Genomic DNA, 27078 nt, shown 5'->3' on the forward strand with positions numbered 1-27078 from the left:
TTTCTCTGTGCTGCATCTTTGTTTGCATTGGCGCAATTTCTCTACAAAAAACTGCTAACCTGCTGATAAGCAGCGGTGTGAATGCACTGAAACACTGTTGTGACAGTTGTGCCCTCACAAGTTGGCGCACTTTCTCGTTAATCGTTGCCTTTCATTTTTGCACAGGTCTCAGAACTTGACAAAATTTTTCCTGCCCTTGTTGAAGAGGAGGAAGCTGAGCTGAACAAGGGAATATCTCCCAAAGACGAGTTTGCACTGATCACCGGAGTGAACGCAATCTTTGTGGTGAGTGAGTTTATTGTATTCTTTATGCTATTCCGTTCATGTTGCCTTTCGGCAATATTCGCTGGCATGTGTTTGTTTACGGATAACATGATATGTTACTGCAGTTCTTTTCATACATAATTCGTTAGTAATTTTTTTATAAAGCCAGGTATAATGACATTGTTTCCCTGTTCCTGGCTTTCACCTCCTGCCTTGGAGAGGCTGATCCTCTTGTCCTGTTCTTGTTGTTCCTGTTACTGCGCACTGTATTTTCCTGCGCATAATAGGCACTGAAATGCAAAAACATATGACAATAAATTGAAGATGCAGGTTATGGTAGAATTTTGTCTTCAGTTGCAGCAGCTTTGTGACAATGCAACGCATTGCTGTGAAGCTGCACTTAAATATAAATTCTTGTTTCCCGGTAGCTGCACCACATTCTGACAAAACGTAGCAGTGTAACTGGGGGCGTGTCTAAATGGACAGAAAATTATTTGCGTAGCTTTGCCTCATGCTGGCAGTAGTGCTGGGTTTGTTTCCATAAAAATTTGCGCCTTGTTCAGTGCTGTCATTTGCATGGGTTATGTGCAACATCTTGCTTTTTCAAGAGTTCGAATTTGGAGAGCAGGTTAAGACTTGAGTTGAATCACAACTGGGATTTGTTTCAGTAAAAACTTGCAGATCGTTTAGTACTGTCATTTGCAAGAATTTGCACGCGATAACATGTGCGTGTTTCTTTTTCCTTTTTGTGGGTTGGAATTGGGAGAGCAGGTTAAGTCTTTGGTTGAAGTGTCGACTGTTGTGTATAGCCATTGTTCTATGAAAAACGCTCATTCTCGTCTACTGCCACACCCATTTTCAGAAAGTCTTGCAAGAGGTGTGCCTGTTCAGGGAGAAGGAGCAGCTAGTTTACGAAGCTGCCCGAGAAATTTCCCTCGAGTTTCGGCCGTGGACGTCAGCACTTCGAGATGTCCTTTGCAAGCAGGTGTGTACATTTCTGACTCGGTTTATGGCACTGCTTTTGGTGCTAGTTCGATTCTTTAGTAGCTGAAGTATATATGTATGCAAATAGGTTCTTTAGCTAGAAATGCTGTTAAGGACTACCACATCATCTATTGCAGCAGTGGTGGTATAGTGAATTAAACTTGCCATTGGGTGAAGTTGCCACATGGAAGTTGCGCAGGTTGTGGGCTTGCATCCCCAGCCCTCCCCCTTGTCTCTCCATTTTTTTACCTATTGCCTTCTATACTCACTGTCTTGCATATTAATTGTAATTCATGATCAAAATGTATTCCTGCTAATTGAGAAGAACCACAGCTTTACTTTCCTTCAGTAAGTGTCGCCCTTCAATGTGTTACCCTTAGCACGGCAGGCCCTTTCATACGTAGCAGCATGGTCACGACAGTCATCCTCGTGTTTTATTGCATTCCTTGCATTCTGTACACCATTTTCAAACATGATGATGAGTAAGTAGTGACAACATGGTGACATTCCTGTCTGTCTCTCTCTTCGCTTCACTTGCAGCATAACATGACGGCCATAAGCGCAGTTCCACTGGCCGATGACGCTGCGTCTCGTGGAAGGGTGTTCCAGCAGCTTTGCGACCTGGCAGACCTGGTGCTCAGTGGCTACAAGATCCAGTTGGAGTCGCTCGGCCATGACCCAGCAGTGTACGAGGCACTCGAGCTGCAGTACCAGCAGGACAGGAAGCGCCTCATTGCTCCTCTCAGTGGGTGCTCTTCAGTGTCACTTCGTTTTGCATTTAGTATTTCACATCGTTGGTGTTGGAGGTGTAGTCTGAAATCTACTGCTTGCTTGACCTGTAATTCCCATCCAGGGTAGAGTATAGTTACAATGGAGCTGTCTCATCTATTCTGTAAAGCAAATGTGATATATATCACTAGGTAAAGAATACAGTACGGCAGTTTCTATACAGGGTGTTTCAAAAACGCATTTTAAATTCCTCAAAGTGGGCAGGTGTCATAATTAAGTGATATCGTCAGCTTTCACACACAGGCATGCTTGGTAAAATGACTCGAGGTAGTAATTATACCACTAATACTAATATGAAAATTAGGCTAATAAGCTTTTTAGCCGAACGAGTCGCACAATTTATTTACAAGACATCTGCCTGTCATCTGAGGAGTTCATAGCCGGTTCCAGACATCCAGAAATTTGACGCTGCAAATTTCTGCAGCTGTAATGATTTCCGGCCGATTTCACTTAGAAAACCGTAACTGAACTGCCCAATAGCACAACTGTCACGCCTTCAGCAGCGTCGCGTCGCTCATGGGCGTCTGCTAAGTGCGTTACAGTTGCTCTTTTTGGCAGTTCACTTTCATTTTTCTGGGTGTCAGCAGGACAGCACAGATTTCGCAGCAATTTTTGCATACTTGCTAACTTAACAGTGCATGTGTTATCTCTGTTTTATTCGCACTTGTGAAATTACCAACTGTTGTTGAAAATATTTAAGTGTGTACTTGCAACACTGCCTGTTTCATTCGACTTCGGCTTTATAACATCTTTAATATGTATATAACGTATTACAACGTAAAGTGAGGGTATAGTTGGAGGACCTGAGAAAAAGAACTTGCGTATGTACATTAATATGCCAACGAATTATTCAGACTCAGCAGGGACTCGCTAAGTTCCTGCCAAGTCTGAATAATTAACTAACCTGTTAAATATAATTAACTAAATAATTAACTAAGCTGTTACCCAATATACTGAATATAATCAGAAGACGCCCTTCACGGCAGCGCGAATTTCACTGTAAGGTGTTCCTTTACAGCAATGGGTGCGCACTGCCATAAACCTTTGCTGCTACTGCCTTTAGTGCGAAATTTTTCAAATTCTCAGTGCAGGTTATATGTGCAATAATACGGCACTGCTTCACCTGCCAAGGCTTATTAGTTGTTACAATTTGCACTGCCATCTAAAATCCGGATCGCCAGAAATGTGGAGCTGCTGCCACCACGTTCAATCCGTTGAATCTATCAGCCTCGCATATAACCGTGGTCTGTCTGTCTATTCTTTGCAGTCAAGGCCACCCAGTACGAAAGGGCAGCAGCACTGGCGGAGAAGTACTACGACTTTTCATCCCTGGTTGAAATTTGCGAGACCACCAAGAACAAGGACAAGCTGCAGAACTACATGATCCAGTTTGCCGATCAGGTGTGCGAAATCATCTTGCTTCTGCCTGTATACTCTGTTTCGTACTTAGCAGGACAACATTGCAGAAGCTATGCAAGTGCAGTTGTCTTTGATCTGCAGTGCTCCCTGTACGGAATAACTGTTTCAAATAGTATTAGTACAACTACAACTTGCAGACATCAGGTTGCATCAAATCGCATATTATTTACATACTACTATACATTATCACATACTTAATACAGTAGACTTCCGTTATTTCAACTCAGGTTTGTTAGATTTTTGGTTTAGTTCGATCCTGACTGAAGGTCCCGGCCGGCACCCATGCATTTCTATGGGCGCAAATTTTCATTATTTTGATCCTGAAATTAGCCTTCACCAGATAATTCGAACTTGACCACTCAGCATGGAACATGTTACGACTATGGTGACCCCAATAGCAACCTCTTTAGCGGCAGCATGTCTTGGCGGAGCTTAGGGGACTGAATGCATTGAACACACGTCATTTCTCGTCGAAAGCGCCTATTTTCAGCCTTCTCTAGGAAGATTTGCAAGCAGTAACAGTAGCTCACAATGGCTGATTACAATATTTACCAAACTGTAATGCGTGCATTTGTTTTGCCCAAGTTATTAACAGCGGAGCTGTTAAGCCGGGCGTAAGTCTGTGACGCGTAAACAAAAGAAAAGTGGGCCAAGTATGGCGGTAGTGCAGAAAGGGTCCAAGCGCAGTGGCACATACCCCTGTGAACTAGCGAAGCTGAGCCTGGCTAAGTCGAGCTAAGCATGGTTGGGACTACTTAAGCTTAGTCAGTCATTGATAGCCAATCAATAGCTAATCGATACTCAATCAATCATCAATAAATTCTGGAAAATGCTGGGGATGACTTGGTAGTGCTTAGACTAGCCCAAATAAGTGGTCAATACCTTGCGATAGCCAACAATAGCTAATGGACAGTCGACAAATAATCAATAAATTCCGGAAAATGCTGGGTATGGCTTGGTAGTGCTTAGCCTAGCCTAAATATGTGGCCAATACCTTGCGATAGCCAATCGATAGTCAATCAGTAGCTAATGGATAATCGATCAATACTCAATAAATTCAAGAAAGTGCTGGGGATGACTTGGTAGTGCTTAGCCTATCCCAAAAGCCAGGACTAGCTAAGTGCCCATCAGCTCCACTGTCTCTTTAGCATTGCGCCTCCAGTGCCAGCTACACTAATTTTTGGGGGGCTGGAAATTGCCTGAGTGGTGCAATTGGATACAAAACCAAAACGGCATTCGAGGCGTTCGCATAGTACAGCTGTACTGCAGCGAAGCTGACTATGGGAAACCAGCCGCCATTGTGTAACAAGTATTACACCCTTGCCAATTCTCTTGCTAAGAAATCAAATGCGGGTTATTAGGTTTCTATGTTGCACAAATAGAAAGAGAGCACACATTTTGTTTGGGGTCGTATTAGAATCGGGCAAATACATACTGCCACAATGAATTGACAGTGTGCAGCGGCATTTTTACTGCATCTTGCCTAATTCTACAGGCCGGATAATTCGATCAATGTTCTTGATCCCATCGCAGTCGAATTAACGGAAGTCAACTGTGGTATGTCATGTTTTGCGTCATGATAGTATGAGACAGTGTTACATCGAATTACATGATGTATGCCCATACCTTTCTTTCATATGTGGCGCGTTACCTTTCGGTCGCGAACGTGACCAGTGAGAAAAGTTTAGCCATTGTAGCATTTCTTGCAATGTTATGTATGAAATGGAGTATGGTGATGAAATTGTCCTGTCGGCGCCCCGTAGGAGCACCATGTTGTCACTGCCCTGGTACTGCTATACAAGAGTATTACAGGCAACTACATGTTTGTAAAGAAACGAGCATAGCGCCGGTGGAAAGAGCTGACACATCTCTTCGGCTCTGTTTTCCGCTTTGAGCAACAATGCTTGCCTAGTAGTTTTGCAAATTTTCGGCTGCATCTATTAGTCATGCCCGAGAAAATTCATGACAATAGAGCGTCTCTATTATTTATTTTTTTTCCCCGCACGAAGTCACCCAGCAGTGCTGCTGCATGATGCAACACTTTGTACCTTGTCTACTGTGTTTGCTCCTTCACATGGCTGGTCAAAAAAGCAGAGCTTGAACAAGCGGTGAACATTAAACAGCCGGTGCTAGATTGTGTGTGGCATCAGCGCAAGAGTTGTGTATGGTAGGTTTTGCAAAGACCAAGGACAGGTTGACGGAGTTTGTTGTGCAGAAATAGTGACAGCGCTTCCATAGTGTGTATTTCTTTACCTTGTGTTGACTGCTTACGTGGACTGTAGTGTTCAGACCATGAATGGGCAGTGGTTTTCACTGGCTTCATAAACTGTATTGAATTAAATCTTTTTATCCTGGTTTGACTAAGGCTGCACTGTTCAAGATATTGGTTCAATTGTCAATTGCTCATATATTATTATCAATGTCTCATTTCTGCCTTATTTTCTTTGTAGGGATTTCCAGAGTTTGTGTTCAAGTGGCAGCTTGACTCAGGTGAGTTATAAAGTATTAGCCATCTTTCTCCATTGCAGCACTTGTGTATAAGTGTTCTCTCTCTGTTCCTCCCACCCTTTTTTTTTTTTTAAAGTAAGGGCAAAAATACTAGTGGCCAGAATTCCATGCTATAGTTTGAGCATATTTAATTCCATGGACAAGCATGTGCAAAACAAAGGTTAAGATTGTTAAGGAAATTGGATGTCCTAAATTAGTATGTGTGTTTTCTTGGTCTTCCACATTTTGTCTGCTAGATCTGTAGAATGTGTGGGCATATTCAGTCACTAGGATCTGTTTTCAAAGCATTCTATGCTTCGTTACTTCTGGCCATGTAACCATGCTCGACAGCTAGCACCACTAGCATCTGCATTGTTGAATAGTACCACCTGCCACAGTGACTCGGCAATATGCTGTTCTGCTGCTGGGCGCAAGGTTGAAGGTTTGACTCCTGACCGGGGCAGTCACATTTGAATGGGGATGGGATGCAAGAACACTTGTGTACTGCTTAGATTCCATCTTATAGAATCCCATGTGGTCAGAAGTCATCTGTAGGATTAGTTTGTGGCATCTGTCGTGACCTAGGCATTGGTTTATGATGTCAGGCTCCATCAATTAGTGTTGCTGTTGTTGAATGCCAAGTGACCTCAGTGGCTCGTGCTTGACAAGTCTGTTTTCTCTCACTCTTGCCCTCTTGTACAGGACGACGTGGAGAGCTGCTGCGTCAGCCGGCTTCACAGCACCGCAACCTCGAGCGTTTCCTGGAGGGCCACGACTCCCTCAGCTGGCTGCATGCCATCCAAATGGGAAAGATGGGCCAGGCTGCAAACACACTGCACAGTCTGGGCCTGCGGGAGGACAAATACTTGGCTCGAAAGAAGGTGAGCTTGCTGGGTCGTCACATGCATTTTGTAAAGTTGCTTCTCAAGAAGGCAAAGCTTATATATACACTATTGCGCCAAATCCGTGCAGAGCAGTCAAAGTTCTTTTTTGGGGAGGGGGAAGCAAAGAGCGCTAAAAATGGGTCAGAGCAAGAAAACACAAGACGTACGTTTTTAGTGCTGTTTGCTTCCAAAACATGTACCGACTAGCTCACCTAGTTGCATTATTGCAGTCAAAGATCAAAAGGACTTGGAGTTAGGCGGCATGCGAGCCTATGCAAATCCCTTGCAATTGTAGGTAAAGCTTATTATTAAAAGAAATGAAAGTATCAAGCAGATGAAGTTCAAGAAACACTTTGAAGTTTACTTCACAGCTCTTACATTTGAAATCATGTGAAACAGCTGTATGTTTTAAAACATTGTAACGGAGTGCATGTTTTCTAAAAAAGTTACGTCAATCTCTTGTGCAAACTGTGTACCAGTAAATTTAAGCACTTGAGCGCTTATTACAATGCATCCCAACCAGCAGAGATGCTCGAATCCAGCTCTTGATTTTATTGACCTACCATTGCAATGTGCACGACGTAGTCCCACATGCCAGTTGCGTCCTTGCTTGTAACGCAGCGTAGCTTGAACTGTGTTCCACGTGTTGATTTGTTCCAGCACTTTTGAGTTTTTTTTTTGTGTGTGTGTGTGTGTGTGTGTGTGTGTGCGGTGCGTGTGTGCGTGCGTGCGTGCGTGCGTGTGTGCGCGCACATGTGCATGTGGGGGGGCACTCCTTGCAGCTTATTCTATATCAGCAATATGCCATGGCACTCGCTGATCAACTTTCAGTTCTGCGGAATCCCCCCAGGGGAAAGAGGGTTCATGAAAGGGGAAAGATAGTCATCCACTTCAGTGTAACAATATGCTGGATGACAACATTTTCCCTTTCATGAATGTTCATCCACCTTGAAGGCTTCTACAGAGCTGATTTGCCATGTGCAGTGTCCCGGTGCTTCAAGATGTCGATTAATTTAATTCAGCCTCGCTGTTCGGTCAGCTAGCCTCCTGGTCAGCTCAAATAGCAGGGCGAGTGCCCTGGAAAGGCAGTGGTCCCGGGCTAGGACAAATTATCCGTCAACTGTAAAGTTTTCTTTTTTGAGAAAGCCTTAGAAGCATCGAGCTACACTTGGGTGGATGACAATTTTTTCCCTTGATGAAATTTTGGTGCTTGCCTCTTGTTACACTGCTCGATAGTTGCCAGTGTCTCTTCTTTTTCTTTTTGCAGACGCTGTTAAGCCTCAGCAAGTTAGCAGCTCTTGCCAATGGTGGCCCGCCTGAGTCCCGTGCCGACCTCATCAAAAGTGCGTGCAAATTTGTTCATACATGTGGAAACCTTGTTTGCTAGGGGCTGTGCAAGAGAGCCGCTTAATGCATTATGATCTAGGTTCTATGTGCCAGTTGTTCTTTCTTTGAATCTTGTCGCCTAAGGGATCTAGCACATATTTCGTATTGATGCGAAAGTGACAAATGACTCTTGAGCGATAAAGCCAGCGTCTGGCGTCTGTAGCAGCGAAACGGCACTTAGATTCCCATTGGCTGCGACGCCCTGTCACGAACGTGCCTCGATGGAGTTCCTGTTGGCTGCGATGCCACGGCACAAGCACATTATGAAGCGCTTAGGTGTCCATGAATTTTTTAGAATGGATTAATTGGGGGGGAATGCCAGTGGCAATTTTCAGTTGCAGCCCCAAACCGTCAAGGATAGCTGGTATGGCACGACAAAGATACTGCCATGTTGTACTAGGAATAATATGTCGGTGTCATAATATGGAAAATGTAAATGCATTCTTAAAGAAAACAGTGCACCTCACTCAGTCCCAAACACGATGCCTGTCACCTGGGAAACTGACACTCTATCCAACTGCACCGTCAGGACATTGGTAGACATAAAGTGTGAACTCTACGGGGATAAATGTCTCACGGGACTCATGTCGACTTGTGCGCTTGCACAGAAAAGAAGAGCCAGCGGCTGTGGTTCTTCAGCGTTGCAGTAACTTGGATGGTGGCTTCAAGTAACACACAGCTGTCAGTTAGAGGTTGCAGTGTGGAGGTCTTCGAAAGTCCGTTTTGTTTAACCAGTGTTCAGCTGTTAGTAAGGGTCTCAGTTGAGAGGAGGCACAAGAGGCCACCATATGGCATGGCTACTATCACCAAGAGAGCTAGTCAAGAGGCGGTGTTTGGGCATGTCACCTGACATTTCATTACCATGTCTTGAAACCTGACAGTTCATTAGTCATGTCTTTACAGTTGCAGTGAAACTTTGTATAGATTGATTATTGTTGCTACTTACTATATTTGGGCCCATTGTTGCTCCATTACAGCAAAAGAACACTGCATTGTAGACAGGGACAGATAAACAAATGGGACTCAGATGCTGCTTACTTGCAATAACTTCATCTCGAAGCTTGTTGCTGTTCTTATGCCAGGTAAAGCAATTTACTGTGCATGTCAAGCTTTTGTTGCTTGATATGCACAGTGAAATCCTTTAGCTAGCATAAGGACGATTACGAACTTTCAAACAAACTTGCTGCGAGTTGGCACCATGCGTGTCCAATTTCTTTATCTGCCCCTATATGTAGTGCACTGCATTTTCTCCTTGCAGGTTTTTTTCTGCTATCTGCTACTTTTTCTTTCTGCGTCTTCCTTGTTGCTCACGCCGCATTTTTCCCAATAGATTAGCTACGTGACATGCTTTGCAAAGGCAGCTTCCAGGCCCAGTGGACCCTGATTCAAACCTCAGGGGCACCATGAAGTTTGTTTCTAAAGTGCGTGTGCGTGCATGCATGTGCATGTGTTTATAGGTTGATAAAAACACAAATGCGCTTAATTAGAATTCAATAAGTGGGACGCAGGATATATTCAGGACTTTGATGGCGAAAAGGAAGTCATTTAACAGCCTATGTAGATACGGTCTGAAATGACAGCAGATAAGACTACTATTCTTTGGTATCTCCCCAACCCTATTCATTCATTCATTATTTTCTCGCTGCAGGCATCAACAAAGAGCATGAACTGATTATGTACCAGGAATCACTTCCAGCAGCAGTGAAAGAGGTGAGCTGCACATTCACTGAATTTAGGAGCACCATGTTCATCTTCGTAAAGATGAGCTGATACATTACTGCAATTTCAAACAACATATGCTTATGTGAACAGTTGGAATTACCCGGTTTGTTCATGTCCCTTAGAAGTTTCTTGCATGTCAGTGCTTTTTACACAATACGACCGACTAAAATGCGTAATGAAACACTGGCACAAACTAAAAATTATGAAATGATTAGCAGCATGGGCTTTGAGATATCTTTGAGAAGCAAGTGATCACTGTTGTTTTCAAGTGTTTTAGACTGGGCGACATAGAAAATTTTAAATATCTGAAATCTTTGTAGTCAGCAACCACAATAACTTGTCCACCTGTGCCATGGCATCTTCAAAGCTTGTTTTACCAACAAGCTTTTTCGCTTCTAGTATACTGAAAAAAAAGGAAAAGAAAATTTTTTAATTTAAATTTTTTGGGCCCTCTAAACAGCACATGCTCATCAGGCAGTAAATTTGGGTGTGTAAAGGCATTATCTGCACATACAGTGGAATCTCGTTGATACAATCTTCACGGCAACTGGAAAATAAAGCGTATCATCCAACGTATTATCCAACCAAATCATATTATCGGGAAAAGAAAAAAAAATGTATCATCCAGAATCGTATCAACGAGGTTCCACTGTAGTTGACTGCTTATATGCTACCACCTGTTTGAAGCCTTGAAAAAGCTATTTTTCCCATCTTCTATTTCTTGTTATTGTGTGCACATGAAAATAACCAGGAGGCAAGGTATGACATTTTGTTTCAATGATTGATTGATTTGTTTGTTAGCTTGCTTACTTGCTCTCATACTTACTTAGCATCCACTGATAGCTTATCACGTTTGATGTGATGCACCACAGATGAAGTGAAGCCCATTAAGTAAATTAAGTAATTCGAGTACCAAGTGAACAACAGTAAATACAGGATACGAGCCTGAAATTAAGAGTAACACCAATGGAAAAAGTAAATTTAAATGCTGCCTGTGGTGGTGATGAGGACAAACCAAAAGGAAGTAGCACATGCCTGCATAGATGATTGCAGTGAGGAATGTAATATAATATTGAGGCTTGTAACAATACAAAGGTGTAAGGATTGGAGTCCAGGTGGAATGAAGACGTGTGTGAGTGAATACCTTTGGGGTTTCGTGTGTTCATTCGGTTTTCTTGTGCTACCGCTGTAAGTGCATTCCTGACGCTTGCAGGCTTACTGCTTAGACCCGAAGAACATGAGTGTGCTTGGACCAGAGGAGCTGATAGAGGTGGGTTCTCAGACATTTTGTTTGTTTTTCAGTGCATGCTGAATCGTGTGAGCCTTTCGAAACCTATGTTGTTACCACATGGTACAGAGAACACTGTTACCAGTGGTCAGTTAGCATCAAGAAAGGGAGGAAACAGCATCCGAAGTTTTTAATTTTTCTGTGGTTTAGAGGCTCGCTCTTACTTAGTTCATGAAAGCTCTTAGGATAGGAGCAGAAAAATGACAAGTTTGTATAAGTTGGTATCGATGAACAACTTAAGAAGGTCATAATTTGAGACTATGTGTACCACATTGCCAGTGAAGCTACATCTGATGTCAAAGTTCACCTATACATAGATGCACTCTAGTGTGCCGTAAACACTTCAACAGAAAGCAGCTGTAAGACGTCATGCTGACACATCAGACAAATAAAAAAAAGATTTTAATTATCATACAAAATAACATTTCTGGAGCTTTGCTTAGTGCTGACAGCTGTGTCAAGTCACTCTTATGAAAGTATAACATTGTCGTACGCAGTTATTTGTGTGTTCCTTTCCTGAGGGCTGGTTAATCGGGTAGCAAGTTATATGCAGAAGCGGATCACATGGGAAGTATACTGGCAAGTTCAACTTAGTGTCTTAATGACCAGCGCCTGTGTCATCATTTGGTTGTCTTGCATGCAGTGCCTTTAGCACAGTTGTTGTGTTGGAGGATCGACCGTGGACGAGCATGACAGCTACCTCGCGCCACATTAAATGTGGGCTTTCATCTACTGTGCAGCTATAATATTCTATCTGTCGTTCAAGATTGGATCATTTTACAAACCACGCCTGCCATTTCTACTGTCCGTGGTGTGACCCCACTTTCCTTGCGTGCAGATGTACATCAGCCGAGACAATGTGAATGCCGACGAGTATGACTTTGCCAAGGCTCTCGAGCTGCTGAGCTTCGTCACGGACCAGACGAGAGCCCAGATGCTGCGCATGCGCATCTGGTGTGCAGCCATCCTCAGGAACCAGTAAGCAGAGCACTGTCCAGGCACTCTTTGTACCGCTGCATCAGTACCAGTACCGAGGATACAGCAAAGCTGTTCAACATGCAAAAAAATGTTATGGCTACTTCACATGCAAGGGAGTGGCCTCGCCCAGCCTGCTGGTTGGGGAGCAAGTTGAAAATTTAGCCCATGTTGGGTCTCCCCTAAAATGGCCATGGTGGCATTGATGGACAGGTAACCTCGAACAATGCTGCATTTATCAGTGAGCTTAAAGTGCTCAGTGGTGATTGCAAGTGCCCTATTACTAAGTTCTGGTTGAGCATTAAAAATATATTGTCTCCATGGGTGATGTCTGGCAACCTCACATGTAGACAGTATGGGTAGAAGAGTCAACAGATAAGGTGACAGGAAGAGAGGTGCACTTAGTGCCCCTCTCGCTAAGCCTAACATAGATATAGAAACTAAGCATGTACGTACGCACATTGGAACTGCTGCTGTCTTTACATCTACCCTCGGCTACAATGAGCACTAAGCTGCAGACTTCTCTACTAGTCTCCAGGTTTATTACTGAAACGCATCACAACACTAGGAACAAGTATGACGGGACAAGCATGTGCCTTGTCCTTGCCGTTCTCTGCGCACTTGTTTTAGTGTTGCACTGTTTATCGGTAACACTGAATCTGCACCAACTAGCCAGGTTGTTCATCTTGCTGGTCTCTGGATATGCCGTAATTGGAACAGAAGTTGGCATTCTGTGTTGGACTTCCAATTAGTACTGTGTGCAACACTTTGCTTTTAAGACATTCCACAAGGCTGTTGTTTTCATGTCAAGCTCTTGTTGTTGCTCATTTAGAGCCCTTTCATTTTTGTGTGTCCCTAATGTGTTTTCTGGCTTTTTCTTTTTATTTCTTTCAAGAGGAGCTCACACATTTGACTGGTTAGATATCAGTTGTTAGATGAAAAATGTTGATGCTTACTTCATGTGTACTGCAATTTTCAAATAATTGTTGCCATGCTATGAGCTCAGTGGCTAAAAAATAATTTTTCCGCTCCTTTTGATTCAGTGGAAAGACCTGAAGTAGGCTGACCAGTGTGGTTTGTTCGTAACCAGCAAAACAAGAAAGCCACGGCCTAGACTTAAAGGATTCGCTTTTGGTAACTTCACATTGGTGTAGACTACAAATGCATGAACTTCAGAGATAAATGGTGAATATTAGGTGAAACCTTCTCCAGCTGTCTAAAATTAAATTGCTAGTCATATAATTGTGTTGACACCTTGTGCTCCCAAATGATTTGAACATTGTCAATGCAGTTTCACAGAGGGCTTCATAGTGACTTCCCATCTCTTGTCAAGAGGGCTTTGGTCTTGCACATTTGCATTTTACCAGTTCTTCTGTTTATACTAACCTCTTAGAATTCATGTGGCAGTCATATCTTGCTCAAAAGGAACAGTGAGGGCTTTATGTACCCGCCGCGGTGGCTCAGTTAGCTAAGGCGTTGCGCTGCTGAGCACGAGGTCATCGAATCCCGGCGCGGCCGCCGCATTTCGATGGAGGCAAAATGTAAAAACGCCCGTGTGCTTGCGTTGTAGTGCACGTTAAGGAACCCCAGGTGGTCAAAATTAATCGGGAGCCCTCCACTACGGCATGCCTCATAATCAGAACTGGTTTTGGCACGTGAAAACCCAGAAAGAAGAGGGCTTTATGTAAGCAATCAGATTCAGATGTTCTTGCGTACTATAAGCACACCTAGTGCCCTCTTTTAGCTCTCATATTTACTTGCACATCTGACATTTCTAGGTGGGAGGACTTGAACACTGACGATCCTGTTAGCATCATGCCCGATCTGCTTTTCTTCAGAATTGCAGAACTGCACTTTTCCAAGGGTAAGCCTTTTTCACACTTTTGTATTTTTAATGGGAAATAAGTCACAAGACTTTAATACCAGTCAAGGGTTTCAAGGAGTTATGAGATTTCAAGGTCTGTTGGTGCATGTTTGCTTCTGTTGAAGCAGGACTGGGGTTAATTGCAGATCCCTGTGACGAGGTTTCGCTCAGTATTACTTGAAATGGGATGATGATGAGGATGGATCTCTCACATTGTTAATGATAAGCAGTTATCTCTATGTGCATCTATATGCTGTCACCACTCACACCCCTCTGTGTTCCTTTGCTGTGGTACAAAGGTTTGAACTTGGCCGAGTTCCTGCCTTCTCTGGATGAGCTTCTCGAGATGCCGGACTTGCAGGACCTGGGAAGCAACCCCACCTTCTCTTTTATGCTTGGTGCCGGCTACGAGCACATGCAACGAGTGGCAGCATGTTAGATACCCTGACGTGACATCCAAGATTGCAACACTCGTCTCAGTGTAAAAAGAACATCATTCATGCTGGACTGCTTTTTTTCGCTACCATAGTCTTTTCGTTGCTGTTTTGTGCTTTTTACCACCTTTATACCGTTGCTTGTACTTCATCAAACGGAAGTTAACAAATGCCCACAAAATAAAAAACATTTTGCTGCTTTCATATGATGGAAGCAGCAGTCATTCCTTGTTATAACTGTACATCGGAAATTAGGAATTGAATAATTACCTTGTAATGAAACATGGTTATGCTTGGTTTATTAGAACCTTGTGCAGTAATAGCAAGTGCACAAGACCTAGCACCTTATTCGCAGGAAAAGGGTATGCTTGTTGAAGTTTGATCAGCACAACCTGCATTATCCAACCCTCCTAATAGTGTGGGTAACGTTTGAGTAGTTTTAATGTGACTTTTTTAACAAACTGACCAATTGCTAAGAATTAAGGTTACAGCTTTCCACAAGTACTGCTGGATTCGAAGGATGTAACAGCAGTCCTAACCATTTTGAGTGGTGGAGCCATGCCGACGACAAGGCAAAGAAAAAAAAAAAGAGGGATGGGGGTGCACTGATGTTGACCTGTCCTTTACAACCCACTGATCAATGGTCATCTGGTAGATGAAAAATCTGTGTGATAGAATTATAGAGCAGAAAGTTTGTCAAAATCAATGAGAAATTTGTTCTGGCTCTTTGCCATAGTTCCCTATTTCTTTACTTCGCTCTCACTTATTTCGCGATTTTAGACATTCACTTTTCTAGATTCGTATACACCGCTTTTACTACAACCCTTATTTGGTTGTGTATGTTGGTTATCCCTCCACAATGAAGCAAGTTGAGTTACAAAACATCAGAAACTTGTTTCGCCAGCAGTTTCAATGAGTAGCATGTTTTGTCAATAACCTGCCAAGATGGAGATGAGTCCCACGCTCGAAATAGTCGGCAAAATAAAATTGTTGTTTTATGCAAAGTTCAAGCAATCCATAATACAGTTGAACTTGCTGGCCTCGTGCATTTTGCAAAGCTTTATGCTCTACGTACCTAAGGATAGCAGGAGATATAGAACAAGAAGAGAGGTGAAAAAGTGGCAGGAAAAATTCTGAGGAGCATTTTATGTGCAAGGTAACCGTCATTTGAAGCCCGCGTAAACTAACGAGATTACATGTGCAATGCGCGTGCGTGGGAACAGTGGATGAACCAGTCCCGAAGACCTCGCGCGTTAGGGCGTACGTGCGAAGCGCAAATCGCGTGGGGAAATATCCAAGGACATGCTTAAGTAAAGCCTTCCTTGCTTAGCAAATTGGACACGAAGTTAAAAGGGGGTGGGGGGGCAGTGCGCTTTGCTTGCAGTAGCCACGAAACCGGAACCGAAACTAATACAAAAAAAATGTCGCTAGAATGTTTTTGTTGTATCTGTGTTTGCATGCGGGTTCTTACGGTTTCCATACTTAACACCATAATTTAATTTGAAGCTGTGCGACGTTATCATTTTGCAGTAGTTTCTGAACATCTTGAAGCTTTCATGAAAGCTAGGCCTTTTTCTTGCAAGCCGCTTCGTCGTATCCAAAGGAAACAGCAGCGATGCCGATGAAAGTGTGAGCGAAAATCGCAATTTGCTGCAGAAAGCTCGCCATGTCTTGCGACTATGCAAGCGGGCTGTCCGAGTACGCCGACAAAGGCATCTGCGGCCAGCCCGAGAATTTCGACGAGCCGTCGCTGCTCGAAGACAAGATCGCTCGACTCGCCGACTGGATGCAGGCCTCCAAACACATCGTAGTGATCACCGGCGCTGGCATCAGCACTTCGGCCGGGATCCCCGACTTCCGCGGTCCGCGCGGAGTCTGGACCCTGGAGCAGCAGGGTGAGAAGCCGCAGGTCAACATCTCGTTCGACGATGCGGTACCGACGCCGACGCACATGGCCCTGGTTGAGTTGGCGCGCAGCTCGCAACTTAAGTTCCTCGTCAGCCAAAACGTCGACGGCTTGCACCTGAAGTCGGGCTTCCCGCCGGAGATCCTCACGGACCTGCACGGAAACATGTTTCTAGACCGCTGCAACCAGTGCGGCCGGCAGTTCGTGAGGACCACGGCGACCAAGTCAGGTCGGCCAGAAGCCCACCGGCGAATCGTGCCCTGTTCCGAAGAAGAACGGCCGGCTGTGTCGCGGTCACTTGCACGATTCCATCCTGGACTGGGAGCACGAGCTTCCCGAGGACGGGATCGAAGCTGCCGACCTGCATTGCAGGGCCGCAGACCTTATCCTCTGCCTCGGCTCGACGCTTCAAATCGTGCCGTGCGGCGCGCTGCCCCTTTTGGCCAAGAAGACGGGAGGCAAGATCGTCATCTGCAACCTCCAGCCGACCAAGATCGACAAATCGGCCAACTTGATCCTGCGCGCCTACGTCGACGACGTCATGGAGAAACTGATGAAGCGGCTGGGAATCGCGATACCGGCCTACTCTGCCGCGTGCGACCCAACCAAGATCAAACGCGACGCCCCAATGGAATATCCAAAGTTGAGACTGCCGGATGCCAAGCCGCCTGCGCCTCGCAAGTACAAAAAGAAACCCCCGAAGAGAGAGACTACCTCGCCGGACGATGCGACCAGCGCGGAAAGCGATCAAAAAAGAACGTCGCCTGTCGTCCACCGACGCGACCGGTTGACAGACGACGTGCTAGAGAATCTCACGTTTCTTGCAGCTTAGCGACATCTCTTGTTAATCGTGCAGGTGTCAATTGTTTACGTGTACATCGTGATTGTGATGTGATATGAGGTGGCGTTCGGGACCACCTCTTTTTAACTCCCCTCACGTGTTTATGCTGCTCCAAACAAACGCCTAGTTTGTGACGTGCTCGTGTTATCACTCATACCTCGATATCTTCCACTTTGCGTGCAATCTCTTGTGCATCACATCTATTATCGTTGTTTTGTCAATACATATTATCCATGCTGCATGCATAGCTAATGATTTGTAAGCTTTTATGCATTCATGATATTGAGTGATGAATTTTATTTAATTGCGTAAAGAATGAAGCAGCGAAGCTGTTGTGTTGATATGGGCATCTTCCCGTGATTACACGATTCTTGATCACAGTAGCTAGTGCAACATCTGTTTATACACGTCTTTCACAGATAATGCTCTCGGAATAGAAAATGCTGCAGACCTTGCTGCACAAATGTTTCATTCGAAAGTATGCACTCAGTGGTGAGGCGTTCATGTAAAATGCCTTTTGGACGAATTGTACAGTTAAACATAATTTTCATTTAAATCCCCCACTCATTCACCACTGCATCTAGGGCAAACAAAACACTGAAACAAAGTGCATTTCAGTGTCCTTTATGGATTCATACAACACCTTCCAAGTTGACCTGCTCAGTCATTTTGAGCATTTTAGCTAAATATGATGTGTGCTGCTTGAAAAGCAAGACCTTTTATTTCTTGTTTTTAATTGAAATTATTTGTGGGAAATGTGCACTGTAAATAGATTTTTTATTTTATTATGCTTTTTTCCAGTGTATTTTGTTAGCACTTATTTGCCCCTGTAATAGCTTATGGCATTTATGTGACCCATTTATGTCAAGGTAGTATTTATAGATGTGCATCTATAAATTTTCGTATACTGGTCTTGGTTCAGTGAATGACAGTCCATAATGCAGCATCTGGCCAAGAGCAAATGACCACCAAAGTCCACTGAAGTCCACTGAAACACTGCTTGTGATGTGCTGGGAAAAAAATAAGTGTTGCCAAGGGTCAAATTAAGAACACCACATGTTGGAGCAGAAAAAATAACAATGAAAAGAAAGCACTGCTTGTGAGAGGTTGCCCTATTGAATGAAGTGATGCATGTGGCCCACTTGCCGCGGCAACAGCTGAAGGGTTGAATACCTTGACAAATGTTTCCTTTGTCGACGCACTATCCTGGACAGCTGGGCATCCTTGTGGTGGCTGCTGCCTGAAAACTTGCAGCCCTTGTGAAGCAATGCATTTATTCTGTACCCATTGCGACCTGCTCTTTGCTTATGAAGGAATGGAATCATCGTGACCCAGTCCTATGTCATCTGACTCCATGCTATGCCTCCAAATTTTCTAATCTCGCACCACCTCATCTAGCCATTTATCGTGCTCAACTGCGTCCTCCGTCCCGGCACCCATTCTGCTACTGTAATAGATGCTGGTTCTATGTACAACATGACCTGCCTAATCACTCCTTCAATAAAGAATTGCATGTAGGCAAAGTTGCACTGCCTAGGGCTAACAGAACACACACAAAGAATCATGTGTGAATGATCATGTGTTCTTTGTGAGTGTCCTGTTAGAACTATGCAGTGCATCCATGATGCCATGCACCCATGCGTGCACCCATGTTTGCCTCTCTCATCCATGCTCCCATATTTTTGTTCTTCACCTTCATGTTTATCACTTTCCTGTTTCATCGCCCATAGTGCCATCATTAGCTTCCTTTAAAGTTCCTTAGTTATAGCTTGCTAGGGCGGTGCAACACTCAGCAGTGACTGCAGTAATGGCCTTATGGCAGAGAATTGGCCTCGTATGTGGTAGGCACTGGGTTCAAATACTGGCACCTCCGAAAACACACTGGCTTTTCTCATGTGTAGAGGTGTCCCCTGGCCTGGTGCTTGGCTGCTTCTAGTGGTTCTCATCTCAAAAAAGGTCCTTTAGAGATCATTTGGCGGGTCATCTGGCAACCCTTCTCCAACCATCCAACCTTGTAGTAGAGCATTCACGATGGGTGTGGGATGCAGACTACAGATTCTCCCGTACATCGACCGACGGAAAGAGAAAGGCCACGGCGATCATCATCATCACACCGGTGATGGTGTCGGGAACATGGCGGTAAAATATGTACAGGCGAGCTCCCGACCAGGTGCTCGGTAATCACCGGACCTCTGTGCTTGAAATGGGGAAAAAAGCCGAATTGCATCTTGTTCTTGTTCAGGAGCCTTGGTCCATGTCTCAACTCAAGGCCGGAACCCACTGCAGCTGTCATGTTGCAGACATAGTGTAGCATCACAATGTCGGCCTTGCAAACACGGATCCTTGGAGTTTGATCGCCAGCTGCCACCATGTATTCTTTTATGTTGCTGAATAATCTTCATTACGTGTGCAGGCATCACAGGTTTTTGATGTAGCCAGCCATGCAACATATTCATGTTAGAGTGTAGGACTCATACTGCATATACACTGTCTGTTTCTTCTAATGCAATTAGCATTCTTAGCATTTCCCCCCCTTTGACTTGCTGCTGCTGTCCGGCCCTTGAAATGTCACTCTTGCTCGCGAATGTGCAAGATCACCCGATACAAAACACAACAGCTGCACATTGCTCCCACTATGACGCCTAACCAGAGGTGGGCTAGTGCCCCTTGCAAGAAGCACAAAATGAACCCCTTCGTTGTGGGACCAATCAGACTAAAATTAATACCCGATGCGAAGAAACCCAGTACCTGTACAGATCACATTGGAAATATATGCTTAGCACAAATTAAGTAGAATGGGCAAAAAAAAAATGTACTGGCAGTCCTGTACATTCCCCCAGGAGCCTCTGAAACACAAAATGAAACTAATTTATTTAAGTTTAACTAGATACACTTTAAACTGTCTTGCTTTACTATGACATCACCGTCGGTGAGATGTTAATGATGATAACAGGGAACTTCAATGTCAGTGTATCTAGACCCACAAATGCTTGGTTTCCCCGAGGATTGAGAGAAGCACTCGGTGTTGAAAGGGCCTTCAAAGACTTTGTGCCCAGAGCGTGAACGTGAGTGATCATCGACCATGTGTTTGTTAGGGGACTTACTGACTTCAAAGCACTTAAATACAGACCATACTTCACCATACAGACCCCTCATGTGCAGTTGGTGAGGGTCCCAAAGCAATGTAAATCTGAGAATGACCTCTACAGATTGTAAACAAAGGTGTCTTCAGCAATACAGTGTGTTGCTACATTGCTTTAAAGCTCATCGCATTACTGTAAACAGTCATCACGAGATGGGTTCCACCAGAATTTTTTGTTCTACATGCTACAACCTACCAACCTGGTTGACTTCACTTTGTAGTCCCATGACATCCCGCTTTGTACTTACCATATAAATAGAATCATGCACTGTACTTTCACAGTAAATCATTGTGAGAGGAATAAACTGCAAAGTTGGCAATCTGACTGCTGCTCACTTGTGAGCTAATGGCATAGTGCTTTTGATCAATCGCAAATATCCATCACGTGAACGGTTTAATGAACTTTTTACATGTTTATTCTCATCACGTCAAGCGCTGAACCCAGCAGTCCGACGTCGTAACATACCGTATCCAGCGTTGAATGTTGCTGCCAGAGTGTTGATCAGCCTTGAGAAAACGGATCTTGAGCCCAGATGTGGACTGGTTTGAAAGTTCGAATTTCATGGAGATGGGTCCAAGCTCAAGCTTCCCGAAACCACCTTCGTTGGCATTGGCAAGCTGCAAAGAATTGTGCGTGAGAAGACATGCATCAGAAGGACATTTTCCAAGAGTCTAGCCAAAAAGAATATTGTGCAAACTTAAAGCTCAAACACTTACTCGGAATTTGGCCACGGCTTCCGACTTGGCTTTCAGACATTTTATCCTCCAAATAATTTTTTGTTTTCGTATTGAAATTCTGCACTTTGTTCCAATTCATTGAAACGCTTCATGACCCTGTTTTGGTTTGAGAAGAGATGGGCAGGGCTCATTTAACACGGAGACTCTGAGATCATTGCAAGTGTAGTAGCTGTGGATCATCACACTCTGTGTTCATGCCTTCAAAATGCATAAAGGTACAATCAACTCGCATTAATTCAAACCCCTAGATACTGCACATTTTTGTCTAAATTGCCCAAAATTGAATAAAATGTGGTCCGCTGTGAATTATGGGTCATTATACTGATATACCCAATAGAATGCAGGGCTTCATGGCAGAGAAAAGTGAGATAGCCCCCCATGTCTCGAATATCTGTACAAACATGCAACCGGCTAAGTGACACTATCTTGTAATGGCAATCATAAACTTGCACAGCAGCCAAAATATTAAGAGCGAGTACGTTTTGACTAGCACTGATGCCTTAATAAACGTGCTCTTATCAGTTGTTCTAGAAAATGGTATGGCACTTGAAAGTAAAAGGCTCAACTTAAACAGACTTGTTTTAATCATGCAGATTCGAAAGTAATCAAGGGCCAATTGCAATTTTAGGGATTGGTTTGAATTGTAGCAAGCCTACTGGACTGCTAAAATCAAAATACACTTTTTTTTTTTTTTTTTAGATAAGTTGCATGTAACACTTGTACCTGGCAGCGTGGGATGACTAAATCCACACAAAGAGCCTGTGCAAGGCAATGAGGTGATGACTCAAATACATTTTCTCAGATAACAAGCTTCTTTCGTATTTTTTTTTTTCCCAGAATGTATCAATAAGGTCCTATTGTGTAACTAGAGGAGGGCTTCTATTGTTGCTTTGTATGTTCCTTCTCGTATAGTACCTGTATTCATAATGGAACAGTGTTTCAAACAGTGAAACCACTTGATCGTGCAAATGCAGGCTGTGTCAAAACCACCAGCAGAGTGATTGGCAGCAGCAGACTTACCCGCTTGTGTTGCAAGGCAGGGGAATTTCCAGAGTAGTCCCAACAGCTTCTGATCCCACATGGCCTTCACAGCGTAGCTTCACTGTCAGGACCAGGTCCCTGTCGTAGTGTGAATCACTGTTACCTCTTGTGATTTATAGGCGATTGCAAGCAGATTTCACTGTCGTTGACGGGACTCGCATGAATGTTGCTGTGTTTTATGTCACCCTAATGTGTATCAAGCAGAATGTAGTTTTCATTTTTTACAAATTCTTTAAAATTGCAAAATTAAAAAAAAAAAAAAAACTCAAGTATCAAGTTTACATCTCTGTAACTCTGCAATAAAAAATGAAATCATATTTCTGTAAATTGCATCTTATTGAGGCATTTAAAGCGGAAAAAAATCTATACGTCATGTGCTGCTTTCGAATGTACCACTAATATGTGAGTAGGACTCTTGCAGAACTCTCATAAACATTGTAACTATTTCATGCAAGTTTTAAACTTGTGTATCATGCCTCTCTGCTTTAGGTACTATAAAAGATGCAATTAAAAGAACTACGATATCTCTTTTTCAGGCGGAGTTACAGATTTGTATACTCTTTTTTGTGCAGAGTTACAGATTTGTATAGTTTATGTTTAAGTTTCTTTCTTTTAACTTACTTATTTCTAGAAACTTTTTGTAAGACATTCGAGACTATAAATCAAAATTCTGCTTCTTACAGTTGTTAGGAATTAGTTATTTCTCTCTAAAGTGCAACAAATATCATTCAGGTTAGTCCATAAGTCGTCTAATGAGAGCATTTATGTGTCTCACGTGTATTTAATAAGGAAAGTCTGAGCTGGTCCCCAGCTAGAGCTTCCTCTCAAGTGGAGTTATCTGTTCAGGTACCGCAATAGGCTGAAAAGCTAACAAACCAAAAAAACAGGTTTTCAAATGAGAGAAAAAGAATGACCTTGAGCCCCGCACTTCCTCCACCACTGCAACAATTGAAAATTGGTATCCATTGTTGGGCCTAGTGGTGGAGTACCTCAGCAAACAAACCAAAAAACAGGTTTGCAAATGAGAGAAAAAGAATGACCTTGAGCCCGGCACTTCCTCCACCGCTGCAACAATTGAAAATGGGTATCCATTGTTGGGCCTAGTGGTGGAGTACCTCAGCACTGGAACCTGCAGTACCGTGAGCCGGGGAGGGGTGAAACAAAATAAAAGAAAGCAGAGTCAACAAACATACATGCCAGTGCTTTTGAGCAGTGAAATTCATAAAATAAGAATGTTCAGAGAAAAATGAATACTGCGAAGAAAAAAAAAACTGCCAGCAGAATAAGTCTGAGCTGACTGGGAAACTAAAAACTTTTCTTCTAGCCTAGTACAGTAGAATCCGATTGATACAATTCTGCATAATATGTTTTTCGGAATAATACATTTCTTTTCCTGATAATACGATTTTGACATGATATGCCTTATTTTACGGTTCCCGTGAAAATTGTATCAACAAGATTCTACTGTATGTGGTTCATATTATGCCAATGTTAGGGTATGGTCATAAATATTCAGACATGAAGAACTATTACGGCAAAACTGGAGAGTTCGTCTGCAAAACTGGAAACTCTCCCAAGAGCACAGTGTTCTCGTCTATAGAGAATAAACAACACAATAGCACTAGTAAAATGAAATTCACGAATGTAAATTTAATGCTTAGATCTTTTTGCAGCGCAATTAATGGCATGTAAACCACAAGTTGATGCTCACCTCTCCTTGAGGGGCCAGAACAGTCAGCGTCCGGTCCACAGAGAACTTGTCACTTTTTACCGTGTCATGAAGGATGTAGTTGGAAAGAACGACGTCCGTGGTGTAGGATTCTGGAAAAACAAATGCGGTAGAGATGTCGCGCAATGCGAGGTTTAATGTAACTTGCGCATTTTTCAGCACTCAAGCAGCACCTGAGTAATACAACCTCAATGGTGTACTGACTTAACCCTTTTCGAGATGCTTATACATAAGTGGCTAAATGTGTGACAATGTGCTAGCGACAATGTGTTAGCACAATATCATCAATAACATTCAGCTTGAACATAAGAGGACAAATGAAGATATACATCTGTAATATGGCTTGCATTCAAGCTGACCCTTCAAGCAGTATTTAACTAGCTCTGACAAAACCAATTCTTTATAGCTAATGTATCTGTGGTAGGTACCTTCATCCTTTTTTGTGTGTGAACATACATTTTCATGTGTTCCATATTTTCCTCAAAGCAAATTAGACCAAAATTTTTACAACGTAGCATACCTGATTCAGATGGTGCTGATGCAAGAACCAAATCCTCGTTGAATCCAAGTGTGATGCTTGCTTTGGACTCGAGGCAGCTTTTTAAGTTCACGCTGCCGCACAGTAGAAAGTTTGTGACACTTCCCTGGTTCCGAAGCAATGGGAGACCAAACGTGAGTGGTTTTGCATGGAATTGAGCAAAGTTGTGGTTACCTCTTTGGAGATGGAGGCATAGACCTTCTCAACAACGTCAAGAAATATTTCAGCCTTGTGCTGGTTCTGCAATTAAGTGAACCATTCAGTTGGGCCATAATAAAGAAATCACAAGTTTTAGCCAGAGCGGAACTTGTACCAGTTACTTTGCATTGCGTATCACACAACTCTACCCAGTGTATTTACCTGGCTTTGCTCCAACCTCGATCCAAACACTGGCCTCAGAGCTGTGGTATTTGGTACAACTGACTTTGTGTCCTGCAAATGCAGAAAAATAATCGTTTTGAAAATAAAACATTGATTGAAAGGCAATGTTTTTGTGATTGTGTGCTTACCAATGCCAAGAGAGTGGACGTCAAAGCCGTCTTCTTTAAAATGGGTGTGTCAGCTGGTTCACTATAGATGCAGGGTCGCAGAGAGGATAAATCTGTGGTGTAAATGTGGCCACGGTTCTGAAAGCAAGGGGTACAGGTACATTATTACAGGGTGTTACTTTTTCCAGCTGTGAGGAGTGTTAACCGGTGTTATAAAACAAAGATATATAGGCATGCTTCGCCTTCAGAATGATGTTACATAATGAGGTCAACTCGTAAATCATTTAACAAAGACACATGCCTGCATCTGGCATTAGCTTAGCTCATGACCTGTACTATGCTATTCAATAATTAAGAGTATCAGTCCGTTAGAAGTGGCAAAGACAAAACACAGTGGCAACTGTTATTTAAGCAATTACGGTGAATCATTGTTTTGAATTGTGTGAATAGTGCTGCTGGTATTAAAAAATGCATGCATCTACATGGATCACGCACTTAGCACTCACTCCAAGAATCGCCAACTACACAGCATAACACACTGCATATTTGAGAAGTTGAAGCGATCTCTCTCCCAGCATACATCAGTAAGCTTTGGCCAATGCAATTTCATTTCTCAACAGGCACGAAAAAATGCAGAATGAACTTTTCAAACACTCCTTACAACTATCTCGGAAAGTATCTCCTCAATGAGCAACGCATTTTTACGGAGGCTTTCTTCAGTTGTGGTTCCACAAAAGTTCTTGATCAACATGTACAATCTGAAATGAAGAAAACAGACAAGATTGCCATGTCAAACGCAACGTGTACATGCGCAAGTGTGGGAACAGGATTTTTCTATGCAGGCTGCTTACTTTGAGTGCGAGAACTTACTCATTTAAAAATTCAGTGGCTGCAACATCTGAAGCCAATGTGTCTCCAGTGGACCTCTTTGAACAGAGGAGGTAGTAGATGTTCTCACGGCAAATGTGGTAAACGGAAACATCCTCAAGCTTCTGGAAAGACAGGCACTGAAGACACTGCTGTGTCAATGAACATAAAAGCGCTTTATTTTATTTTATTTTCTAGAATATTATACTTCACTTTCTAAGACAAGCGCTAGTATGGCACCTGCCAAAAGAGTTAATCGTGTTTCAACCTCAATGACTTCTCTAAAGACCACACATTGCCTTTCAAAAGTTCCCAGGCCAAGCATGCGCGCATGACAACTGCTGCTAGCCAGAGGTACGACTAGCGCGGCACTCAGTTTTAAGGACAAGGGTTGCCCTTATTTCCGAGGCCTTTGCACGGAAGTGGTACTGACTATTGACATACGCTACACATAGCGCTAGCCATGAGCTACAGGCGTCGCTAGTCACGTTCTCGATGATTTAGCAGTTTTTTAAGAGGCCGGTACTATGGATAAGCATAAGCATAAGCTTATGGATAAGCACAAAACTTCATATATAGCTTTCCTGCTGCATTAAAGAAACGGCTGCTATTTGGGCATGCACCTGTTCAGGTCCAACGGAATGCCCATTGGTGCTCAATACGAGGTCGACGCACTCCTGGAAGCTTCTTGCCCCGATGTCATGTCTGTCTGTAGGGAGCAAGTCAAGGCGTTTTGTGAACGCTCAATGCGTTTGTGCTCTTGCGATTACCAGCTTGTGTTTTCTAAGAGCGCAGTATCTGCAAGGCAGAGAAGGATACACTGACGGTGCACAAGAACTTGTCGTTTCAGATTTACGACTCCCAGGTGAACAATCATGATGACTTCACACCCTCTTCATTGCCGCATCAACAGTCAGCGTTACCGTAATATTTTAGTAGATAGCGGCCGAGACAGCGCGATAAAAATGCACGGTAATGTTATTCCTACAACAGCGGCATGTTAGTAAACAAAGGAAGCGGTACGACGCACAGTGTTTTGCTTGCCACCACAGAGTTTCACGCAATGTTCGCACGAACTTCTGTGTGGATTCATACAATATTTGTATACCGACTCAATGCGTCGACATCCATTGACGGCAAAACATAAACTGACTTTCGAATTGGATTGGATCGGCCGCGGATCGACTGTGTTGCATGACGCCAACTAGTAGAGTAGTACATTCTACTAGTTGGCGTAGAGTAGTACCATAGAGTTTCTAAATAAAAACTATATAGTAATATGAAACTCTATG

General features: G+C 43.4%; 3 protein-coding genes across 3 annotated transcripts in view; 2 read left to right on the forward strand and 1 right to left on the reverse strand.

Annotated features, from left to right (window-relative positions):
- LOC119457710 (nuclear pore complex protein Nup133) overlaps nt 1-14720 on the forward strand; it is a 41403-nt gene extending 26683 nt beyond the window's left edge. The window contains exons 20-31 of the mRNA XM_037719360.2: nt 166-285; nt 1127-1249; nt 1789-1993; nt 3305-3438; nt 5907-5946; nt 6646-6824; nt 8095-8170; nt 9862-9923; nt 11149-11205; nt 12062-12201; nt 13977-14062; nt 14362-14720. Of these exons, the coding sequence (XP_037575288.1) occupies nt 166-285; nt 1127-1249; nt 1789-1993; nt 3305-3438; nt 5907-5946; nt 6646-6824; nt 8095-8170; nt 9862-9923; nt 11149-11205; nt 12062-12201; nt 13977-14062; nt 14362-14501 (1362 nt within the window). The 3' untranslated portion in view covers nt 14502-14720. The remainder of the gene's footprint in view (nt 1-165; nt 286-1126; nt 1250-1788; nt 1994-3304; nt 3439-5906; nt 5947-6645; nt 6825-8094; nt 8171-9861; nt 9924-11148; nt 11206-12061; nt 12202-13976; nt 14063-14361) is intronic.
- Nucleotides 14721-16036: 1316 nt separating this feature from the next.
- LOC119457712 (NAD-dependent protein deacetylase Sirt6-like) lies at nt 16037-20705 on the forward strand. Its single transcript, XM_037719363.2, is given in 2 exon segments — nt 16037-16630; nt 16632-20705. Coding segments are annotated over 2 exon segments (1071 nt in total). The 5' UTR covers nt 16037-16162; the 3' UTR covers nt 17235-20705.
- Nucleotides 20706-20773: 68 nt separating this feature from the next.
- Nucleotides 20774-26933, reverse strand: LOC119457711 (AP-4 complex subunit mu-1-like). Its single transcript, XM_037719362.2, is given in 14 exon segments — nt 20774-21003; nt 21103-21155; nt 21158-21219; nt 22144-22242; nt 23205-23293; nt 23876-23985; nt 24414-24537; nt 24606-24671; nt 24792-24863; nt 24941-25057; nt 25581-25677; nt 25790-25911; nt 26410-26495; nt 26606-26933. Coding segments are annotated over 14 exon segments (1350 nt in total). The 5' UTR covers nt 26664-26933; the 3' UTR covers nt 20774-20808.
- Between the last annotated feature and the right edge of the window lie 145 nt (nt 26934-27078).

The sequence above is a fragment of the Dermacentor silvarum genome, chromosome 7 (assembly GCF_013339745.2).
Source record: "Dermacentor silvarum isolate Dsil-2018 chromosome 7, BIME_Dsil_1.4, whole genome shotgun sequence".
NCBI lineage: Eukaryota > Metazoa > Arthropoda > Arachnida > Ixodida > Ixodidae > Dermacentor > Dermacentor silvarum.